Source organism: Prionailurus viverrinus, chromosome B2 (assembly GCF_022837055.1).
Source record: "Prionailurus viverrinus isolate Anna chromosome B2, UM_Priviv_1.0, whole genome shotgun sequence".
Taxonomy (NCBI): domain Eukaryota; kingdom Metazoa; phylum Chordata; class Mammalia; order Carnivora; family Felidae; genus Prionailurus; species Prionailurus viverrinus.
In genome coordinates this window covers 99,699,255-99,719,281 of record NC_062565.1, presented here as the reverse complement: position 1 = coordinate 99,719,281, position 20,027 = coordinate 99,699,255, and the positions used below count along the sequence as shown (strand labels likewise).

General features: G+C 38.6%; 2 protein-coding genes across 6 annotated transcripts in view; one reads left to right on the top strand and one right to left on the bottom strand.

The window, feature by feature from the left end:
• METTL24 (methyltransferase like 24) overlaps positions 1-20,027 on the top strand; it is a 172,766-nt gene that overhangs the window by 101,718 nt on the left and 51,021 nt on the right. For 3 of the 5 annotated variants that reach the window (XM_047858744.1, XM_047858745.1, XM_047858746.1), the window contains exon 5: positions 1,326-1,454. In XM_047858744.1, coding sequence (XP_047714700.1) covers positions 1,326-1,454 — 129 coding nt within the window. Of the gene's footprint in view, positions 1-1,325; positions 3,557-20,027 lie in introns of those variants that run through there. The other 2 variants (XM_047858743.1, XM_047858747.1) reach the window with 1 other exon arrangement.
• Positions 10,408-20,027, bottom strand: part of CDC40 (cell division cycle 40) — a 60,828-nt gene continuing 51,208 nt past the window's right edge. Inside the window, exons 13-15 of the mRNA XM_047858737.1 lie at positions 15,116-15,192; positions 13,463-13,607; positions 10,408-12,444 (exon numbers count right to left, since the gene is read on the bottom strand). Coding sequence (XP_047714693.1) covers positions 12,267-12,444; positions 13,463-13,607; positions 15,116-15,192 — 400 coding nt within the window. The 3' untranslated portion in view covers positions 10,408-12,266. The remainder of the gene's footprint in view (positions 12,445-13,462; positions 13,608-15,115; positions 15,193-20,027) is intronic.

The following is a 20,027-nucleotide window of genomic DNA, read 5'->3' as shown; positions in this document are numbered from 1 at the left end:
CCTTGCAGAACCGTTGAATGGACGTTGCAAGCGAAGCACTATGCGTAGTGGCAGACGCATATAAGCACTCAGCAAGTCGTTAGCTCTCATTGCTTTCTGGAGGTATTTGGGGTTCTGTTATTCTAATAGCAAAGCCAGCGAAACCGAGCTGATTCTCCTGACTTAATGAATTGCAGCATCTTTCCTATCCTTTCCTACTCTTCCTATATTTCATCTTCCCTGGAATGTGAACTTACATTCATTAGATGAACAGAGGATGGTGTTGCCTCCCCCTTCCCCGCCCCCTTTTATTTATTTTTTTTTTTCAACATTTATTTATTTTGGGGACGGAGAGAGACAGAGCATGAACGGGGGAGGGGCAGAGAGAGAGGGAGACACAGAATCGGAAACAGGCTCCAGGCTCTGAGCCATCAGCCCATAGCCTGATGCGGGGCTCAAACTCACGGACCGAGAGATCGTGACCTGGATGAAGTCGGACGCTTAACTGACTGCGCCACCCAGGCGCCCCAGCCCCGCCCCCTTTTAAAATGCTGTGCTGGTGTTTACTTTGAGAAAGAAATCATGGAATAATAATAGATTTTTTTTTTTTTTACAAGTCTAACATTCAGATACCTGAGAACTCTGCCTGGCTTCTAGTCCTGAGAAATTGGAGGGAGCTGAGGTTCGTGAGGCAGTCTTGCAGGCAGTGGCCCTCTGCCAGTCCCTCCCGGTGGGCCACCATTCTGTCTGGACCATGGCTGGGTTCCTGTGAGCAGGGTCTAGGTTGTAGGGGAGGGGCCATGGGCATGCAGTTCTGTGAAAACACATGCTCCAGCATCTCTTTCTCAGGCATCCATTCTCATTGGGCAGAAGGTAGGATGGTTCATTATGATTTCTGGCTGGCATTTCATTGTTTGTATATTAACATTTAGTGTGGAGTGAGGTTAAAAATTCACGTTGTGGGCGCCTGGGTGGCTCAGCTGGTTAAGCAGCAGACTGGCTCAGGTCCTGATCTCACAGTTCATGAGTTCGAGGCCCACGTGAGGCTCTGTGCTGTCAGATCAGAGCCTGCTTCAGATCCTCTGTCCCTCTCTCTCTCTCTGCCCTTCCGCCACTCGTGCTCTCTCTCAAAAAAACCCAAACATTTTTAAAAAACGCACAAAAAAACATTTAAAAGAAAAGAAATTCATGTTGTCAGTGGCCATTTGAAAAAGCTGTCTAACTCTAAAATTTGAAACATTCTGCTTTCGTAGGAGGTAGTTATACGGTGATGCTCCTGATGTCAAGATGGTATTTTTAACAGCGCTTATTGAATCTGCTAATCTCATTTCATCATTTTGTTACAGATTGATGTTCTCAAAGCAGATCTGGAAAGCGCAGAATGGAAAGTTTTAGAAAATCTTATTCTGGAAGATGTCCTTGAACAAATTGGACAGCTCACCTTTGAGGTTCATCTCCACTGGCCCGGGTTTGAGGTCAGTGGCCGGGACAGCAGTGTCGTGAGGTTCTGGTACAGCCTCCTCAAAGAGTTAGAACTAAAGGGTTTTAGGCTTTTTCATAGTTACAAAGATTTATCTAAACCTCAGCTGTTCCTGAAGAAGGATATTTTCAATGCAAGTAGCTGTTATACTCTGAGCTGGGTGAATACAAGATGGAAATAGGATGAAAGACCTCATCAAGAACTCAAGGAAATAATTACAGCATGAGGCGTGTCCAGCAGTCTAATTATCGGTGTACTTGCCCAGTCTCCACTAGCCTGTTACCTGCTTGAGGCGGGGGTTGTGTTATTGCCTCTGTAGTGCATGTAGCTTGGCACCTGCCTCGTGCTAGGGGCACAGTTAACACTCGGGGAAGGGATGGACACAGAGGGCCATAGGAGTCAACCTCCATCTGCCCAGATGCTAGGCCTTTCACCTGTTTGCCTCTGACAGAGTGGGGACGCTTGTCCTCCTTCGTTTTAACATGGAAGATAATCCCCCACGTATCTGTTTTCCCTAAATTTCGTTTTGTGTCTGAAGTCCATGAATTCAGCAACATGAAGAAGAAATTACATAAATTTTCCATTCTTACTGCGTTCCTGAGATTAAGTTTGTAGCTTACTGTTCAAAACAGAGCCTTCCCTTTGACTTTCACTCAAAGGTTTTTTTCTGTTCACCTTGGTCAATAACATTGTTTACAACCTTGTAGATTTCAATCATTCCTACTTGCCTTTTGCCAAGGGCTCTGCTGTGGGGTTATAAGAGCCACTGTTGCTGGTTTCTGGGAACTCAGGCACACCAAATTCCGTCTTTGAGTTTCAAAGACTAGAACATCAAGAACTTCAACTCAGGATTCCTTCAGACTCAGCCTTAAATCCCCTTCTGTTCCTATGAAACTAAGCACAAAGCAGAATTTGCGTGTCTTTACTGTTGCCTTTTCTGACTTCAGACCTGATTTCTCAACCACCGACTTGCCTACGCTGTCAAATATTTTTTTTTTTTTTAATACATGATCTGAAAGATTAAGGGAGTTTTTCATAACTGCCAGTTGGCATTCATTACAAGACTGTGGCCTGAGAGCCAAAATCTGTATCTTTCCTGGGATGGTTATGCAGTATTTCAGTAGTGCCAATCTTTTTTACATTTTTAAATATTAAACAGAAAAGTGTAGGTTCTCGGTAGTTCAAATGATCTCTATCATTTTTATTTATAGGATTAGACATTTATCCCTACGAATGATTTTCAAAAATTCTACTTAAAATAAGTTAAATGGTATAAAATAAAGCAAATTATTACCTTATTATAAATTAAGTTTATTTCCTGGCATTTTTACATCCTGAGAGAGCAGGAAAATTTTGTGTCCATTGTTTGTTCAAGAAATCTAGGGAGTAAAATACTGATTGCTACTAGTCTTTATTCCTTTTCCCCATTTTTTACCTCCTTTTACTCCAGATGTTCCCTGTGTTGGCTTTTTGTTTCTTGCAGTGGTTTGAAAATACCGTTCCTCAAGTGAGAAACCAAGATATATTAGCTAGACAATCTTACTAACTTCAGTTCAAAAGGGAACAAGATTTTCTGAATTAGTGGTGATGATTTTGAAAAATACAAATGAGGTTTTTATTTTAAAACTCATAGTACACTAATAAAATTTATTGAGGTGGGAAGACCAGCTTGAATAAGTGTGATTTAAAGTAGCAGTTAGGAGTGCCCGGGTGGCTGAGTCGGTTAAATGTGCAACTTTGGTTCAGGTCATGATCTTGTAGTTCGTGAGTTCAAGCCCTGCATTGGGCTGTGTGCTGACAGCTCGGAGCTTGGAGCCTGCTTCAGATTCTGGGTCTCCCTCTCTCTCTCTCCCTCCTCCCCCCTCTCTCTCTAAAAAAATAAAAATAAAAAAAAATAGCAGTTAAGTTGCTCTCAAGACCATAGGTATTTCAAAAGCACAAAGTGGCGTAACTCTCAGTTTGCATGGTGTTGTCTCCAAAACAAGGTTAACTTCAGCCTAGTTCCTGTTTGGATTATATCACAGATTCTCTCTTTTATTTTTTAATTAAAATTTTCCACACTGAAATATGTACAATAAACCTGCTTTTTACATTAAACCTTTTTTAAACCTTCTTTTACACTAAAGTGTGAAATGTACTAATCCTATGTGTCCAGGCTGATCAGGTTTTAGATATGTACACACCCATATTAAGATTTTTAATTCATCAGATTGAAGATTTAAGGAATTACTGAAAGCCCCCTTTGTACAGGGCAGGTTACCACTTAGTCCAGATTGGTGGTGCAGAACGTTGACTTCATTACATTATATATATATCTGAGGTAAGAATGGCTGTACTGTTAAGGAGAAAAACCACTCAAAATCACAAACACACCCACCCACACCCACCTACTAGGCAGCTTGTTCAATAGTTATTTGTACTTGTTTTATGCTTATTTCTAAGGCTGTCCTTCATTCCCTTCATGGATAGTTTGAAATTTATGATGAGTATTCTGACTGTTGCTATGGTTTCCCTGCCTCTAAAATTTATTATGCTTATTGTGTAGGCTGGGGTTTCTTAACCTCAGCACGGATTGCCATTTGGGGTTGGCTAATTCCTTATTGGGGGAGGGAGGGCTGTTCTGTGCATTGTAGAATGTTCAGCAGCATCCGTGGCCCCACTCGATACCAGGAGCATCTCTCCCTCTGCTCCCTCAGTTGTGACAACCACACGTCTCCAGACAGTGGCAAATATCCCCTAGTGGCAAAATCATCTGCCGCGGAGAAATACTGGTGTAGGCCATGAGACAGGGTCTGGGGTACCACAGGACTGCTGTTTGGGAAGCTCCTGTTTGAGAAGAGCGGGAAAAATGAGAACCAGCACCACTGTAACCACCACAAAGGCAGCACAAACAAAACACAGAGAACAGATGAAGTCAGGAGCTGCTATTGAGAGCTTAGCGTGTGTCCAGCACTGGGCAGAGATTGCCCCTGATTCTCCCAGCAACCCTGCCAGGAAGTGTAATTTTCCCAGTTATACTGGAAGGGAATTCTGAGAGATTAGATAGCTTTTCCAGAATATGCCACTAGTGGATGATGGTAGAGAAGGAATCCACATCTGAGCCTTTCAGATCCGGAGCCTGTGCTGGCCCCCTTCCCTCCACAATGTCACCTCAATAGCCTCTAACAGATGTAAGATGCTACTCCCATGGATGTATTTTTGCTTCCTTATTAGTAAATGGGGTGTGTGTGTGTGTGTGTGTGCGGGGGAGGGAGAGAACCACAAATATACTAAGATCAGACCTGCAAATCTGTTAGAGTTGGGACATTTTTGTAGCATGCAGGTTTAATTTAAACAGCCTACTTGCGGGGCGCCTGGGTGGCTCAGTTGGTTGAGCATCCGACTTCGGCTCAGGTCATGATCTCACGGTTACTGAGTTTGAGCTGCGCATCGGGCTGTGTGCTGACAGCTCGGAGCCTGGAGCCTGCTTCAGATTCTGGGTCTCCCTCTCTCTGCCCCTCCCCCGCTCGTGCTCTGTCTCTCTCTGTGTCTCAAAACTAAATGTAAAAAAAAAAAATTTTTTTTAAACAATCTACTTGATTAAAATATGCCTGCCAAATGGAGGCTCAGTGAAAGAATATGGGGACCCAGCAACCCCTCGGTCAGTATTTCAGTTGCCAGAAAAGCTCTTGCAAGGCCTGCAAGCCGCTCTTGGCCCTGGCTCATCCCACTGTGTGGTACTTTCCTCATGGGTTTAGAAAGGGCACAGTCACTTGGAAGTTCAGTGTTTCCTTTGTTTAGTCTTTGACCTGCACATACATGAGCTTATTCTTAACAGAGCAATGCTCATAGATGGATCTGAAAATACAATTTAACATTGTTCTTCAAATGATGACAAATCTGTTATTTTTTTAGGTGAAAGACACAGTGTGTCAGAGATTCAGAGGTCCCCTTTTAGCACAAGCTGTGCCACAAGTTGAAATTAAAGTCAAAGAAAAAAGAATTTCCCTTTTCTCTTAGAGTGATTGTATTTGATGCAGCGATCACAGGTTATGCTATAAACATTTGTAACTATTTGGTACGTTCAAATGAAGGCAGCCAGGGAGAAATTGTTTGTTGAACATCTGTTAGAGTTTACATCAGGGTAGAACACAAGTAACTGCAAACTCATGAATTTACAGTGTTTAGTCCGATTAGCTATTTGTGTAAGTCATTTCTGCCTTGGCTAGACGATTTTAGGTATAGTAAATATGGCACAAGGTTTGTATTTCTGCAGTATTACATGTTTGGATTTTGCAAAGCTTGGATTCATACCAGGGAACCCCCCTCATCATCGTATTTTGTCAGATTAAAAATGAAGCCCTCATTAAAACAGATTATTTTACTTGACAATAGTACCTCCCAGCTCAATTAATATACTTGTTCACTTCTGCTAGAGGTAAGTTTATGTTTTTGCCTTTTAGGCAATAATGTAATTCTTTTTGTATTAGCCAATTGCTGGTTCTTTGTGAGTTCGTAAATACACTTAACCCTATGTAAAAAAGTCTTTTTCTGATTGAGAGAGGTATTTGTAGTTACTTATCACACGAAATCGGAACCCAAAGATTCAACGTATTTAACTGCCTACATTTAGATCTTATTGAAATTCTTTACATAATTATATTTCTGTCCTTAAGGAAAATAAATCAAGCAAGCTAGTGCCATACTTCGTGTTTAGCATTATATGGAAAAAATGCTAGTTCTCATTAAAACCGATGCTTTGTAAAACTAGCAATGTTGCTGTGGGCACAGTTGTGAGAAAGTGATGGGGGCCCGACTCTAATGGAAGAGGCCAAGAGAACGTCTTTAGCTAGGTTCTGTTTTACTGAAGAATGAAACACACATAATCTGGGTAACTGAGTGTTTCTTTTAAATTACCTCGGAGAGAGCAAGCTGGAAGCCGCAAAGATTATGCTGCAAATCTGAGATTTAAAAAATACACAAGAAAGTTGCATTATGTAAAGGTGGCAGAATAGTAGGATGAAAGGAGACAGATTTTGATGCTGTGGGTAACTAGCTATGTGGTATTAAACAAATCATCACCTTTATTGGCCTGTTTTCTTATGTTAGGTTGGAATATTTGATTTCTAAGGTTTCTCCTACCTTGATGATCTCGTTATTCTAAGGTTTTTGTGATTAGAGAAGGCTTAGACAGCGGTAGGATAATTTCTTGATTTGTGCGCTATAAAGGGAAGCCTTGGGATAAATTCAGAAGGATCCAAATGATGTGCTTATTCAGAAGAAAAGGCCGGGGCACCCGGGTGGCTCAGTCAGTTAAGTGTCCGACTTCGGCTCAGGTTGTGATTTCGTGGTTGGTGAATTCCAGCCCCGCGTCAGGCTCTGTGCTGACAGCTCAGAGTCTGGAGCCTTCTTGGGACTCTGTCTCCCTCTCTCTCTGCCCCTCCCCTGCTCGCACTCTGTCTCTCTCCCTCAAAATAAATAAACATTAAAAAAAAAAAAAGGCCCAGATAATAGGGGACTCTGTTCTGATGGCTCTCCAATCAAATGAAGTCCCCTTAGGCAAAGTACCTTTTTGGATAACACACTTAAACTCACCTGGTTCTAAAAACCGGGTCTCAGACTGCACTGGTTTGTCCTTTTGTTTCGAGAATCTCCTAAAAAAGTGGCAATATCTGAAGATGCTAGGTTAAGTATGTATGTATCTATGGTGATCCTTTTGTGTGTACATGTGTGAGTGTGTTACCTTTTGTACACACACAACACAAATGTATAGACATATACCTTTATATGTATGGATGAATTCCTGAGAAAGAAAAATCTTCAGGCACACGAAGCTCAGAGGGAGCCTGGACCCTGACAGAGCAGGAACCTGTACCTCCTGCATTAGTGCTAGGAGTTGAGTGTATCAGTGATGCTAGAGGCCTACAGCACTGGACATAAGGTTGTGTTGGGGGAAAGGATTGGCCTGGATACACCTGCAGCAGTGGGCCCGTTGGAGGGCAACAGCCTCAAAGAAAGAGTCCTAAAAAACCCACCCCTCTCACCCCTGCCCCACACCACAAGAAAGCTTTATCCTTGCTGTAGCTCTAGGAGGAAATCAAAGTTTCCCATGAGAATTTGAAACCCCTGGCCATTTTAAGGAATTGAATTTATATTAATCTCATGATGAGGAAAACCGTAAGTTGAGAAACCGAGGTAAAAAACTGAGGGAGTGAAGGTGAGGGTAGATGGCCGAAGCAAATGTAACACCACTGCGAAGGGACTGCTTCAACTCAGACTACAAAGGCTTTCTTAAAAAACAAAATGAAAAACAAAACAAGACCCACAGGAGATGCATTCCTAACACGAAGTTACAAGTGACAAAGAAATGGCCCACCATGAGGTAGAGTTGACGGACACAATAAACACTGGGATTTTCAGCCTAAGAACTTGACATAGCAAATCTTAAAGAAAATACAAATTGTTTAAAATGATTACAGGCGTAAAAGACTATACAAATAGACCTTCCGTCAAGGGAAAGTCATTGGAATACATTTAACGGATTAAGTGGCAGATTAGACACAGGTGAAGAGACCTCCAGGTTAACTGGAGGAAACTGCCCAAAACGTAGCACGGAAAAGTATAAACATGCACGTTCTTAACATTTTTTGGACAGTTTGAACCTTAGAAGATGAAGCAGTAAAGTTGAACATTTGAACCACGTAAAACGTGCTGCTAGGCCTGTACGTGCAGTATGGCAGCCATTAGTCACATTTTGCTATTGAGCACTTAGAATGTGGCTGATGTGACTGAGGAACTGAGTTTTACATTGTATTTACTTTTAATCAACTTAAATTTAAAAACTTATACCTGATTCAGTTATTAGAAGACTCTCTTTGCAACAACGTGGGCATGTAAATCGACTTGGTATAAAAGAGGTGGAATATTTCATGGATGTTTAGGGTCTGAATGGAGATGTGCTGTTATGTGTAAAATATACACCAGATTTCAAAGACTTAGTATGAGAAAAGTAAATATTTAAAAAATAATTGAATGTTGAAGTAATACCTTAGATATGTTATCTTAACTAAAATATTAAAATTAACATCCCCTGGGCTTTTTTTTAACTTTTTTTTTTTTTTTTTTTTTTACATTTATTTATTTTTGAGAGACAGGGCACAAGTGGAGAGGGGCAGAGAGAGGAGACGGAACCCAAAGCAGGCTCCAGGCTCTGAGCTGTCAGCACAGAGCCTGGCATGGGGCTTGAACTCACAAACCGTGAGATCATGACCTGAGCTGAAGTCGGATGCTTAACCGACTGAGCCACCCAGGTGCCTCACCCCTGGGTTTTTTTGTTTGTTTTTTAAATGTGACCATTACATTAGAAAGTTAAAGTCTACGGCCATACCACCCTGAATGCGCCCAATCTCATCTGATCTCGGAAGCTAAGCAGGGTCGGGCCTGGTTAGTACTTGGATGGGAGAAAGTTAAAAATGACACACATGAAAAAAAATTACACAGCTCACATTTTTCTATTCAACAGCATGATACTGGGACATGTACTTAAAATATGCGTGAGATTTGAGTTAGTCCCTCAGATCTCAAATGTTGAAGGGTGGAGAGTAGGTTGTGGAGAGCTAAAAAAAAATTCATCTGAACTTTGTGACTGCAGTTACAGGAAGCTGTACCAGCAAAGGAATTATCTTTCTTTGTCACTAAAAATAAAGCCACTCTAAGGACTCTGGCTGCAAGTTGTGCCTTCTTTTCCCTTAAGTTCCAGATAAAATTGTGGTGTTTAGGTTGAGAAAGTGGTTCCTACAATTATTATAGTGATTATGAACATGGAAAGTACACATAGAAATACAGATAATGTATATCTATACATATAATCACACACACATGCATATATACACAAACACGCATGCACACACATGTATTTGTTTTTGGTTAGCAAAATTTGTCTTGAGTTTACATGTTTCTGAAATGAGGCTCAAGATAGACTCTACATCAGTGTTTCTCATCCTCAGTGTACCTGCCTATCAACTGGGGACCTTATTACAAGTGCTGAATTTGATCCAGTGAAGGATATATATATATATATATGGATACAAAAATATGAATATATGAATGAACACAGAAATATATATGTTCACTGGCTCCTCCAACGAACCTCCATTTTCTTTTCTGTATCTCGGTGAGCAACACCATCTCCACGTGATTCTGATACAGCTGGTCCTCAGTCCGCTCTGAGAAACACTTTTTTCCAAGGAGAGCCTCCGTAACCCACGAAGTGTGGCAGTCCTTATGGCTATCATCCAAGGGTTTAAGATTTCATGGTTCTTGTTTTCCTCCCGGTAATTTATAAACGTGCTAAGGACATCAGGCACCCTCACAGTGCATCGTCAAGAATCACTATACTTTTTTACCTAGGGAAGCGCCTGTCTGACGCTATTCCCTGTCCTTTATCTTCAGAGTGTCTCCTTAGGGCAAAACATTCCCAACTTGTGCTTCAATATTTAAATGTTCATTTGATTAAAACTTTCAGTATAGCATCACTTTCATTCCAACCTTTAGGGAGGAAATCTGTCCTGGGTGTGATAAAAAGGTTGCAGTGAGGAACAGGGGCCAGAAGGTAACCACTTAATTTCAGCGAACATATGGATGGTCTTGAGGCTTTCTGAAGCTGGGCAAGAGCCGCACTCACTTGTGTACTCTGAAATAGGTACAGTCATGACTCAGTGTCACCACTAGGTGTATAAATATGGAAGGCGTTAAACTTAATCTGTGTGCTCTCAGCGTGCTGCCTTGTATTTTTGTTACGTAACTAGAATAAACCCACTAATGTTCCATATTAAAATACCATCCCCGCCTCTAAAGCACCATTTCTCCCCATAAGATAAAAATGACCCATGAAAATCTGCAAATGGTTTAATCTGTTGTCTCTCAACAGAGTTAACACTTAAAACTAAGAATGAAAAATTTGATAACACTTTCTACAAAAATGCTTTATTTAAAAATACGATCTTTTTAAAAAAGAGACTTTTATATACAGTTACTTAGTTTAGAAACAGTCAAAAACACAATAAAATAAACCCAGATTTAGAAATTATGATTTGTAACGTACACAATACTGATGCTGAACAAGATCAAAGTTTAAATGTATGGATTAATTCTTTTTGTCCCATCACATTTCAGTAATTCACATTTGTTAAAACCAGTGGCTTGGGACTGAAGAAAAGGTCTTGTGTGAATTCCTTCCTCTTCAGGAACGGCAGCCACCCTTCCTGGCAGATACAGAAAGGCAGTGTAGCAGCCAGGCAGTGTATTCTTATTTCTTTGAGTGTCTGTGTGTCCAAAAATAACACGTCTACCATTTTTATTCTCTTTTTCCATTTTCTTCTTTGGGATTTATTTATGTGTGGCTCTAGTACCAGGTCATCAATACCAGGCCTTTTTAGAAATTAATTTTTAAAAATGGAAGTTCTAAGCACAAGGAGCATGAATTGCTATTGATAGCCCAGGACTCCGAGCTAATGCCCTTAGGATATCAACGTTCAACATGATTTTGGTCTCCACGTCGGCACTCTGAGCCACGATGAACCGTTCTTTGTAAGCATGGTACTGAAATATTTCAAAGTACATTCAAATATATTATAGAGATTTGTACTAAACCAGAAGAAATGGCTTGTCACCCAAAGGGCTATTAGCTACTGTATTCGAGAGGCTATCTTGATTCCACAATTTGAAACTTAGAAGTTTTTTTTTTTTTAAACCAACCAACCACAGTTATTGCTTCTCAAACTGGGGAACCTTAGCCAACTTCTTGGAGTATCAATTTTACTCAAAGATGTGGAAAGAAGTTAAACATTTTTCTGATCTTAAAAAGTTCTGTTGACTATATCCACGAGCAAAATCAGAATAATTTTGAAGATAAAACATACAACTTCAAAGAAATGACAAGGTGACATTTTGGACGATGGTCTCATACCCTGTCTCCTATGAGGAGTATTTCAGTAGTAACATCTATGAATCAATGACCTAGGAGACCCTGATTTCTGAAAGTGTAGCCAGGTCCTTACAGACAGTAAATACAAATAAAATTCAAAGCCTTCACTCATCCTCTTGAGTGTCACCTTCAAAAATAACATAATTCTCTGATTATATATATAGTCCTGTCTGTACTGATCAGGAAGAAAGCCAAGGAAAGAACTCTGGACTGTTAATTTTCCATCGTTTAATAATTAGAGGAATATCTGCAGTTAGAGAAGATTGCTGGCTTACAAGTAAACACACAATATATGTCATAAAAAAACAGCAGAACTCCTGAATCCAAAAGGTTAGAACTTGACCCACCAAAAATAATGGGAACAATAATTGTGGGTGGTTTTATCCTTCTTTCACATTCACATTAAATTATATCATCCCTGTTCCTTCCCATTTTGTCGAAGAGGTACACATATGGTGCCTTTCAGAATTATTTGTCATTAGTTATATTACCTCCTTTAAAACCCCAAATCCACCAGGATTCTTCCTCAAGAGAGATCCTTTCAGTATATCGAGGGGGTAAACCCCAACTGCCTGCCAACAATAACCCTCACCGAATGGAAAGTCAGTGGTCATTCTCTGTATAAATAACATCTATAAAGAACTAAATGAAATTGCCAATGAAATTATAGGAGACAAATTTACAAGAAACGTTTTTTTTTTTTTTAAACAATGGGTCAACTTCATAAGGCCATGTAAGGAAATCATAATTTGTAAATCAAGTTGTCATCCAACACATTTAATAATTAAATATAGTTAAATATGATATTGGATCAAAAATGATCCTAGATAAGGATTAATCTCATTAATCCCACAATTTAATGAGACCATCCCAACCACATGTGATGACTTTCGATGTTTCATGAGGATGCCACACTGCACCTATGCACACCTTATCATGAGCTTTAAATCGACTGTAGAGTTTTGTGGTCTTCCAGTCCCAGATATTCAATTTTCCATTTCCGTCTCCTGAAATCACGTAGCTAGAATGGGAAGGAAAATAAGTTCAAATTATTGAAACACCTTAAAGTGGATAAGGAACAGAGAAAGAGTTCATCTTTTTCCCTGTAACATTAAAAAAAAAAAATATGAATATACAATACTCAGAATAACACGGTAGAGTATAAAGTACTCTATAATTTAAACTTCTACTTAAAAAATCTTCCCATTGAGCTACCAATCTAGGAGTCAAAATTTATTAACTTGGAAGTTATTTAATACATTAAAAATTCATTCACTTGGAAATTTATTAACTATGGAAACCCAGGGGCCACAATAAATGGAGTATTAAATCACTCTCTAGACAGAAACGGTGCAGGGAAACGAGCTTCACACAGAGCCAGCCAACACCGGTTCTACCAGAGTCAGACTCGACCACCTTCATAGTTATTTTCTGGCTTCAACGTCTTTTGAAAATGTTTAAGACTGACTCAGAGGGGTCAATTCCTAGCCTAAACATACAAGGTTACAAAGACTTCAGAATTACTTGTACCTACATATTTTAGCTGAGAATAGGGGACTGAGTGCAGAGTTTAACTCCAAGAAAGGCTCCACCTGGGCTCTGCAAATCCAGTGAGGCCTGGAAAGAGCCAAGAGCTGGATTTGAGGTCTCAACACAAAGGCTGCCGTGATGTTGTTCATGTCAACACTGTGATACAGAATTAATTCTGTTGTAGAGCGATCTACAGCAGTAGAGCGATCACAGTCTGGCTAGCCTTGTTAGAAGAGCAGAGAGACAAGAAGGCACTGCCTGTATAGATAGGCATTTATGATGTGGTTAAAGGCACAGGACCAAGCACTATAAGGAGACACAGTACAGAACTTAAAAAAGCCAAATGTAGTTTTCATAGCTTGCTCTTGCCTTTCCAGCAGGCATTGTGACAATCTGCACAGTTCTCATACAATTACGTACGTGGGAGTGATTTTTAAAGTGATTACTTGTACAACGGTAGGTCATATCATCATTATTTGAATATGAGAAAACAGGAGATTTAAACTTACCTCATGTCTGGTGAAAAGTCCACCTGACAAGCATAACCTGCTACCATATGGCCCTTAAAAATTTTTTTCTTATTTAATCTAAATCTATTCTGTGCTCCAAAAATTAAGATTTGGTTGTCCATCGATTGGCATGCTAGCCATTTCCCTGTAAATTCAAGAAATGGGACATTTTAGAGCAAGACCAAAAATTCTAAAAAGACTTTATTTTAAATATGTTCAGACATTAATATTCTCTTGTTACCAACCACTTTACAACAATAGGAAAATGAATTTACTATACTGTCTGTAAGGTATTACAAATGTGTTGCTGACAAGAGGGATTTATGTATAAAGTAATGGGTTTTGTGCATATAATCCCATATCATTAAGTACTCTCCATACAAAAGCTTTTTTTTTGCCTATATAAGGATATACAGAAATTCTGAGTTTAGCATTAACAGAACTCAAGTAAAATTTTATTAAATAAAATTAACTTGGACTAAGTCCAACAGAACCATGGAGGAAAAGAGATTAATCTATGTTAATTACGGAAAAAGGAAAGATTACCTCTTGGTGAGAAAACCTAGGATTATTAAATAAAACTATTCAAAAAAGATGTATCCCTAAACAATTATAGAAACTGTATTGAAAGGCCAAGTTGCTTTTATCTACCTAAGACTCACCAAAGCCTTGAGAGCCTATCTTTTTGCATCCTAGGGAACTTGCAGACATTATTAACTAAGGAAATGCTCTTAACAGTATTCAGTCTGAGAGGGTAAATAGCCTTGTTCAGGGCACAATATCTGTGATGGATAGTTTAAAAATGCATACATAAAATGTAGACACAGGGTGACAAATGTGACAAGTATACAATATGATTATCAAAGCAGAACCCAGTTAGGTTGCTCTTCTCATAAAAATCATAGGGCATTTGACAGAAGTGATCACTGATTTGCCTGTGGCAGACTCCTTGATGGAAGCACAAACTATTTCTTGCCTCTTTCTTCTTCCTTGCTCTACATTCACAGGAGCTATGTGAGTTAACAGTGATTTGATGAGTGTTGCCCAAACATCAGATCCTCTACTTTAATACCCTCATGGAGAGCTATAATTATACCAGTAAACTGTCACAGTATCTCTGTAGTGCAAATTACCTTATACTTAAAAGGCAATGCATTATTGAATAGAAAATAGTATTAGACGGATTTATCTTTTTTATTTTGCCTGAGAAAATCTTTTATGGTAAATTGCGAAAGTATTTTTATTATGGGGAACCAGATCAAAATTTTCTATCCCTTGAAAGAGAAAGAACTCACAGTAAATCACTAAATGACTGAACACGGTTCTGTTGGAAGGAGAATTCTCAAAAAAAACAAAAACAAAACCCGATCCTCGGATAGAAATCCTTAAGATGCTCAGTGTTAGCTAGAATTCCGTTTGTTTGCTTGCTTGCTTATTTATTTATGTATAAAAAAACAAGAGAACGGGTGAGGTGACTCACTTATGAAAACCAGTGATTATTTCCAATTTTGAAAACGTTTCCTTATACAAGTACGACCCTGTGACAGACTTGCCCTAGGAGGGAATGGCCAAAGTTCTTCTGAAGACAGAAATCACACTTTGTCTTAGAGGCTCATAAAACACATTAAAACCACATTCTACCTACTGACTCACCATTTGGAGACAAAGTCACTGCAGGCATCGAGTGCATACTGGGCTCTGCTATGTACTTGAAATCCACAGGGATGTCCCTAAAATTTAACAACAGCTTATCAGAAAAAGTAATTTTTAAAAAGTATCTTTAGGAGAATTGTCTCGGAAACTAAAGAGATATTCTTGAAATTATATATTTAATGAACCTTTCATGAAACTTCCCAGGGGGAAGGAAAATCACAAAATGGCATCCCGTTGCTTATTACAGATCTTTCACTTCACAAATGCCTTTCCGTGAGAATTATGACAGTGTTCGTGGTTTTCCAGTTCTACTGAAACTGTGAGTTTTATGTCAGAAAAAAATCTGTGACTAGAGTTCTTTAACAATGAGTTCATCTGAAAATGTACCACCGTAGGCAGAAGCAAGATGTCTGAGGCAAGCCTACAGGGACGTATTTTCCCTGCCAGTCAGCCTTAACCTGCTACTCTGCAAACAGGTGAGAGTGTAAAAGAGCCTTCAGCAATGCAAGTGGATGGTAGGCGAAGCTGCGCGGGGATCTGCAAGCAGGCAGGGCCCATCCGGAAGTAATGAGATTTCTGCATGGGAAAGGGCGATTAAGGGCCTGGTACCTGGACATCTTCTATTTTCAGTTTACATGTGAAGGATTCTAGATGCATATGGTGCAGGGGAGAAAATGCATTAAAAAATTCTTATGTGAGTGACACGAAGAATAAAACAAAAACAACAAAAATGCCAAACTAGTCACACCTAGATCTAGAACCATGACAATTTCCATATGCCGTTTTGTTTTTAATATTCTCCACTTAAAATTCTCCATGAAGAATTCTTTAGTAATTCTGAGGGATTTGGGGCTCGTTGCTTTTCATGAGTGACCAGGAATGTTTCTTACGGAGTAATGTGTGGAAAACGTAGTCTGAAGAAGAACACAGATATAAAGCAGCAATATCAATTTCTAACTATAGTGCAAGTTTCAAAACTTTGATTAATTGGAAAATAACAATCAGAATACTAATTTGCTTTAAGTAAGAATTTTCTCTATCCATCTATCTACCCATCCAGAAGAAGCAGATGATTAGACAAAACTTCTATGAGCGGGAATGCCTGGGGGGCTCAGTCAGTTAAGTGTCCAGCCATTGGTTTCGGCTCAGGTCATGATCTCACGGTTTTTGAGTTCGAGCCCCACATTGGGCTCTGTGCTGAGAATGTGGAGCCTGCTTGGGATTCTCTCTCTCTGCCCCTCCCCCCTTGCTCTGTCTCTCTCTTTCAAAAATAAATAAACTTAAACTTCTAGGAGGGTCTTGGTTAGAAGAAAACATTTTTAGGTGTAACCTGGGAAATAGTATCATTTATCAAATTTCCAATGCTTTATACCTCTAAGATATCGATGAGAAGTCACATTTAAAATGACTCAAATGTATCGAAAAGAACCTCAGTCTGAAAAAGGCTCAACCATTTGTCTCTCCTCATATAAAATTATTACCAAAAATCATCGGTAACATGGATTAAAACACAGGAGCAGTTCTAAATTAAATTAACCATGGTCCAGGTTCAGATCAATCAAGGTTTTACTAAAAGTAAACAGAAAAAAAATGTAGGTAGATCCCTTCTTTCAAGGAATCTTGGTACCACAAGTGGTAGACTAAGAAAGGAGTCTCAATACTCTGCGGACTTCGTCACTGCTAGCAAAAACGCCTGCTAGGCATAGTTATATTTAATAAACACAACGCTATTTTCTAATTAGAAACTGTAATTCAGTGTAATAAGCTAGTAACTTACATCTTACAATCATCTTCAGTCTGGAAATGGTATCACTGAAAAAACCTTAACAAAAATCCATGAAATTGTAAAGATAAAAGATAAACAGGAGGATCAACCTCTGTCGAATTTTCTTCCAAAAATATTTTAACAAAATAAACACCTTTGGGAGAAAACATGTCAGTGACATCTCACTCGTTTAGCAATTAGCATACCACAGGCTGCTCCATATCTAATTATAATCTCTTATTCTCCTTTAAAACTGTCTGCTAGTCGTAATAATTTAGTATTGTTTAAGAAAACCAAGTTTCCTTTAGTCTGCTTGTATCATTGTGCTACTCTTAGCAGGCTTAGGGTGTGCAAGTTTGGCAAACACCACCCGTCTGAATGATAGTAATAGTAATTTCAATTTTCCTAGTAATAATAGTAATAATTTTCCTATTGGTGGGATCAGTCCTCACATTGAGGTGGCCAGGGCCTCCCTTTCTCTCCCAAGGAAGCTGCCAGTAGCACCAGTAATTGCCTTTCAGAGACAGCTGTATGTGGTGAAGGATGGTGCTGGGGATCCGGAGGTGGTTTTGATGCCTACTTGTCTTTGTAGCAACACTGATCCTCACTTCTGTTTCTTTCCAACTAATCAGACTGGATGCAAGTTATCTTCTGTCCCCACCAGATCCTTCTTTCATCTAACTGTCCAGCCATATAATTAATTCAGGTTCTGGATGTTTTAGGTAGGCCTCAGGGTATCCACAAGGCACAAGCCTCTAACAGACACACAAAAGAGAAAGAGAAAGAAATCAAAGCATACTGCTATATAAAATCATCTAATCACAAAGGAAGAGAGAAAGAGAGAAAGGAATAAAGGAGAGAAAGGAATAAACAGCCAGAAAACAATGAACAAAACGACACTAGTAAGTCCTTACCTATCAATAATTACTTTAATTGTAAATGGACTAAGTTTAGACAAATATAGGTTAGCTGAATGGATAAAAACAAAACAAACAAACAAACAAGACCCAATATTGCGTATAAGAGAATCACTTCAGTTTTAAGGACACACACAGATTGAGAGTGAAAGGATGGAAAATATATTCCATACAAATGGAAATCAAAAGAAAGCAGGGGTAGCTGCTCTACTTGTATGAAACAAAGTAGACTTTAAGCTAAAAATTCCCAGTAGTAGAAAGGTCATTATGTAATAATAAAGGAGTCAATTCATCAAGAAGATATAACAAATATAAATACTTATACACCCAACATCAGAGCACCTAAATATAGAAAGCAAACATTAACAGATCTGAAGGGAGACATAGATAGCAGTAATAGCAGGGGACTTCAGTACATTGTCAACAATAGATAGATCATCCAGACAGAAAGTCAATATGGAAACATTGCACTTAAATGACATATTGGACCAGATAGACCTAACTGACATATACAGAACATTCCACCCAACAGCAGCAGAATACACATTCTTCTCATGTACACATGAAATATTCTCCAGGAAAGATCATATATTAGGCTACAAAGAGTCTTAATATCTTTAAGAAGACGGAAATCATATCATGCATCTTTTCTGACCACTATGGTATGAAACTGGAAATCAATTACAATAAAACTGGAAAATGTACAAGTATGTGGAGATTAACAACACACTACTAAACAAAACATGAGTCAAAGACATAATCAAAAGGGAAATCAAAACTATCCTGAGACAAATGAAAACAGAAAAACAACAGACCAAAACTTATGGGATACAGCAAAAACCAGAGGGAAGTTTATATTGATAAACACCTACATTAAGCAAGAAGAATCTCAAACAACTTAACTTTACACTTGAAGGAACTAGGAAAAGAAGAACAACCTAAGTCCAAGTTAGAAGAGGAAGAAAATAACAAAGATCAGAGAGAAAAGAGACTAAATAGATACAGATAGGAAAGAGACTAAGTAGAGACTAAAGAGATAACAGAAAAGATCAATGAAACTAAGCAGTTTTTTTTTTGAAAAAGAAACAAAATTAACATTTAGCTAAACTAAGAGAAAAACTCAAAAGAGACATTACAACTGATAATATAGAAACACTAAGGATCACGAGAAACTACTATAAACAATTATATACCAACAAAGTAGAAAACCTAGAAGAAATGGATAAATTCCTAGGAACATGCAATTTACCAAAACTGAATCATGAAGAAGTAGAAAATCTGAACACGACTAAGGAGGTTGAAGCAGTAATCGATAACCTCCCAACAACAAAAAAAGTCCAGGACCAGAAGGCTTCACTGGTAAGTTACACCAAACATTTAAAGAAGAATTAATATTAATCCTTTTCAAACTCTTCCAAAAAATAGAGAATTCTTCCAAATTCATTTTATAAGGCCAATATTACCCTGATACCAAAGCCAGACAAGGATACTACAAGAAAATTAGAGGCCAACATCCCTGATGAATATAGATGCAAAAATACTCAATAAAGTTTTAGCAGACTGAATTCAACAGTACACTAATGGAATCATATACCATGATCAAGTGGGATTTATTCCTGGGATGCAAGGATGGTTCAACATACACATATCAATAAATGAGATACAAAAATGAAGGATAAAAATTATACGATAATCTCAATAAATGCAAAAAATATTTGACAAAATTTAACATCCTTTCATAATAAAAAGTCTCAATAAACTGGGCATATATAGAACATACCCATGTGTGACAAACCCACAGGTAACATCATACTTAACTCTAAAAGGCCGAAAGCTTTTGCTCTAAGATCAGGAAGGGTGTCCCCTCTAACCACTTCTATTCAACATTAATAGTATGGGAAATCCTGGTCAGAGCAATCAGACAAGAAGAAAAAGGCATCCAAATCAAAAAGAAGTAAAACTGTCCCTGTTTGCAAATGGCATGATATTATATATAGAAATCCCTAATGACTTCACACACAAAAAAAGACCGTTAGAACTAATAAATGATTCAGTGAAGTTGGAAGATACAAATTCAACATTCAAAAATCAGTCGCATTTCTAGGCAATAACAATGAACTACTGGAAAAATAAATTAAGAAAACAATCCCATTTATAGTACCATCAAAAAACAAGAAAATACGTAGGAATAAACTTAACCAAGAAGTTAAAAGACCTGTATACTGACAAC